The sequence below is a fragment of the Oratosquilla oratoria genome, chromosome 7 (assembly GCF_046742065.1).
Source record: "Oratosquilla oratoria isolate Oo_2021 chromosome 7, ASM4674206v1, whole genome shotgun sequence".
Classification (NCBI taxonomy): domain Eukaryota; kingdom Metazoa; phylum Arthropoda; class Malacostraca; order Stomatopoda; family Squillidae; genus Oratosquilla; species Oratosquilla oratoria.
In genome coordinates, this window is record NC_134783.1 from 23043168 (window position 1) to 23047375 (window position 4208).

At 41.4% G+C, this 4208-nt stretch overlaps 1 protein-coding gene across 1 annotated transcript; it reads right to left on the minus strand.

Moving 5' to 3' along the window:
- Window positions 1-636: 636 nt before the first annotated feature.
- Window positions 637-2107, minus strand: LOC143026901 (uncharacterized). The gene is made up of 2 exons (XM_076187684.1): window positions 2036-2107; window positions 637-1719 (listed from the first exon to the last, which is right to left on the minus strand). The coding sequence occupies exons 1-2, from the start codon at window positions 2036-2038 to the stop codon at window positions 733-735; spliced, it is 990 nt and encodes a 329-aa protein (XP_076043799.1). The 5' UTR covers window positions 2039-2107; the 3' UTR covers window positions 637-732.
- Window positions 2108-4208: the final 2101 nt, after the last annotated feature.

Here is a 4208-nt window from a genome sequence, read left to right on the forward strand (position 1 = left end):
CCAACTTAATATTTGAGCCATCATCCAGATAACGTTCAAAGGGGTGTAGCTTTATTATCATTTTTTATCATTTTTTATCATTATGCCTCTTCATTTAAAAAGTCCATGTCTGAATTTTTAAAGAATCATCTGTTGTCTCCCTAAAGTTAGTCTGAGCTGAGTTTGTTGAATACTTTTAATTTTCTTAATTTTTGTTTTTTATCTTTTATTTATTTATTTTCTTGTTCTTTTGCTTGATATTCCCGTCCAGCCCAGATTTCTCTATCCTATCTCTCCAGGATTTGACCTGTATATATTTCCATTAGATTGCTTTCTACCTTGATTTTTTTTGTAAAGTTCAATTCCTCCTTTGATTCTTTTATGATATTCAATAGATTCCAACTGATAGCCTCAATATCATCCTCGATACGATATGGAATTTGCAATCTGTTTTCACTGTTCCCTATCTAAATGTTTTCTTGTAATGTTTTACCGTTACAAGACTTATTTTCTTCTTGAAAATTAGTTCATCTCTGGTGTTTAACTCCGGAGTTCCTCCTTTGTAAACTGGTGCTACATTGACCGTCTTCCACTCTTGAGACTCAATTCCTTCTTGTAAAGAAAAGGTTAATGTAAAGACACGTTAAATGTCTTGTTTATTTAGAACCAATGTTGTTGACAATGTATGTTAATGTATTTATTTCTTTGGAGGGTTGTGTTTTCGTTAAGTCGTTCAAGTTTCAAGAAAGTGGTCTATTTGCCCCCATAGCCGCCACTCCTATGTCCTCCGGAAATGTAGCCACCGCCGCCAGTTCTGCCGCTTCCACCGGCACCATAGCTACGGCCACTTGGTTGTCCCCCGGAGGTGGTGTGTCCACCGCCACTTCCTCCGGAACTATAGCCACCGCCGCCAGTTCTGCCGCTTCCACCGGCACCATAGCTACGGCCACTTGGTTGTCCCCCGGAGGTGGTGTGTCCACCGCCACTTCCTCCGGAACTGTAGCCACCGCCACCAGTTCTGCCGCTTCCACCGGCACCATAGCTACGGCCCCTTGGTTGTCCCCCAGAGGTGGTGTGTCCACCGCCACTTCCTCCGGAACTGTAGCCACCGCCGCCAGTTCTGCCGCTTCCACCGGCACCATAGCTACGGCCACTTGGTTGTCCCCCAGAGGTGGTGTGTCCACCGCCACTTCCTCCAGAACTGTAGCCACCGCCGCCAGTTCTGCCGCTTCCACCGGCACCATAGCTACGGCCCCTTGGTTGTCCCCCAGAGGTGGTGTGTCCACCGCCACTTCCTCCGGAACTGTAGCCACCGCCGCCAGTTCTGCCGCTTCCACCGGCACCATAGCTACGGCCACTTCCTTGTCCCCCAGAGGTGGTGTGTCCACCGCCACTTCCTCCGGAACTATAGCCACCGCCGCCAGTTGTGCCGCTTCCACCGGCACCATAGCTACGGGCACTTCCTTGTCCCCCAGAGGTGGAGTGTCCACCGCCACTTCCCCCGGAACTGTAGCCACCGCCGCCAACGCCTCCGCCAGTTCCTCTGTTCAGAAGACCGCCATCCCCATGCCTACGGACATAGTTAACGAAAATGGCTTTTCTGACATCGGGCTGACCCCCACCACTGGTGGGGGGACTGTAGCCACCAGAGGGCTGGCCTCCGGAGTGGTGCAAGCCGCTGTCGGCGTGGGTCGTTGCCACCAGGAGGCCAAAGGCCGCCGTAAGGACTGCGAGGGAGTTCTGAAAAAAACAAAACAATAACACAATCAACATCACAGGGATGAACGAGATGGTCATGACTTGTGTCTTATTCGCATCTGTCAACAGGCGAGCAATGTGGAGAAGGAAAATTATGGTCCTTGGCACCGCTGACATGCATCGGTGTTTAGATGAGCTTTAAGTTTGAAGTTAGTGGAAGAGCGCAAACAAATAAATTTCGTCAATGCGTCTTTGTTCTTGTATTTACGGTCAAAGTTTCGTTGTTGCCAGATATCAAAACTGTGATGATAGTGTGGAGGAATTGATTTTCCTAAATATACTATCAGTTTGACTTTACCATCGGGCGCGCGTTGGCTGGCTGACGTTCCGCTTAGAGGAAACCCTGCGAGCCGATGCCGCTGCTGTCGAGCGCTTCACCTTTTATACACTGTGGAAACGACTGGCCTTGAGAAGTTCTGCTGTGCTGTACGTGTGTGTTGTACTAAGTTAGGTATGAAGGATAAAATGATACAAGACTACAAAAATAACATCAACCATCATTCTGTGTGGGGAACCCATGGAGGCTAAAAAATTCCTCGTCCTGCTGTTATCATTGTATATACTTACACACACGCACACACACACTCTTACATGCATGTAGAGATTCACACATACAATCGTACATACATACATACATACATACATACGTACATACATACATACATACATACATACATACATACATACATACATACATACATACATACATACATACATACATACATACATACATACAGACATACATACATACATACATACATACATACATACATACATACATACATACATACATACATACATACATACATACATACATACATACATACATACATGCATACATACAGGCATGCATGCATACATACATACATACATACATACATACATACATACATACATACATACATACATACATACATACATACATACATACATACATGCATACATACACAGATATGCACATAGATACATAGATACATACATACATACATACATACATACATACATACATACATACATACATACATACATACATACATACATACATACATACATACATGCATACATACACAAATATACACATAGATACATACATACATACATACATACATACATACATATATACAAATATACACAATACATATATGCATAAAAGCGTGCATTCATACATGTTGAACTGAAGTTTACCACTTTTTGCTCTTGAATGGTTGAAAAAAAAACATATTTTATTTGATATCTTAGTATCATTTCGGTTTCGAGTTGCAGTTGGACAGATGTTAATGGAGGTGAAGGTGTGTAAAGTATTTTAGGGAGATGTTGAATATGGATGAACATAGGGAGAGATTGATCGTGGGAATGGGAGGCTCTAAGAAAATTACTGTAGTTTGAGAGGAAATAATAGAGATATAAGAAAAGATGAGGTTACAAGGAGCTTTAAAAATGATGAAATCTGGCAATGTTCCTGGGTTGGATGGGTCATGCGGAGTGTTTGGAAAAGGAAGTTATGGTTATTGTGGATTGAATGGTGATGTTGTTTAAAGTGAGTCTATGGGAGGGATTGTGGCGGAGGACTGGAAGAGGGAAGCGTAATATTACTTTACAAAAAAAAAAAAAAAAAAGAGAGAAGTGCTAATGTTGTAGTTTTAGATTGATCAGTATATTGAGCATAGTTGGAAGGGCATATTGGAAGGGTTATAAGGCTTATAAGAAATACAAGTGCTCGGGTGCACCTAATGACTATCAGAGTTATGTATTAATACAGAGATGATCTATTGAAGCAATTACATATTCAATAAGGTTTAGATAAATTACACCAATGGTCTGAAAAGTGGCTAATGAAATTTAACACAATTAAATATAGAGTAATGCACATAGGTAAGAATAACAGTAAGTACGATTACAAGTTATTTGGAACTTCGTTAACAAAAGTGGATAGTGAAAAGGATCTCGGCGTAATTATCAGTAACGATCTCATATCATCTAAGCAGTCTATTTCTGCCTCTGAGAAGGCAAATAAGAGTCTAGGACTGATTGCGAGATCTTTTGACTTCAAAATCCATTACTCATCAACAAGCTATATAAATCGTTAGTTCGTCCACATTTGGAATATGCTGTTTCCGTATGGTCACCGAATCTCATTAAAGACATTGAGAGATTGGAAAAAGTACAACGGCGAGCCACAAAAGTGATTCCAAATATCAAAAATAAATCATACGAAAATCGACTAAAACATATGAATCTGTTTTCCTTAAAAAAGCGTAGACTCAGCGGTGACTTGATACTTGTCTTTAAGATCCTAGAGGGATTTGACATCAAAAGTGAAAAAACTTTCATACTGAATGAGAATTCGACAAGAAATAATGGTCTCAAACTGTCAGGAAATAGATTTAATTTGAAAGTGGGTAGAAACAACTTTGCCAACCGTGTAGTTAATGAATGGAATAAACTTCCTGCAGAGGCAGTGGAATGTAGTT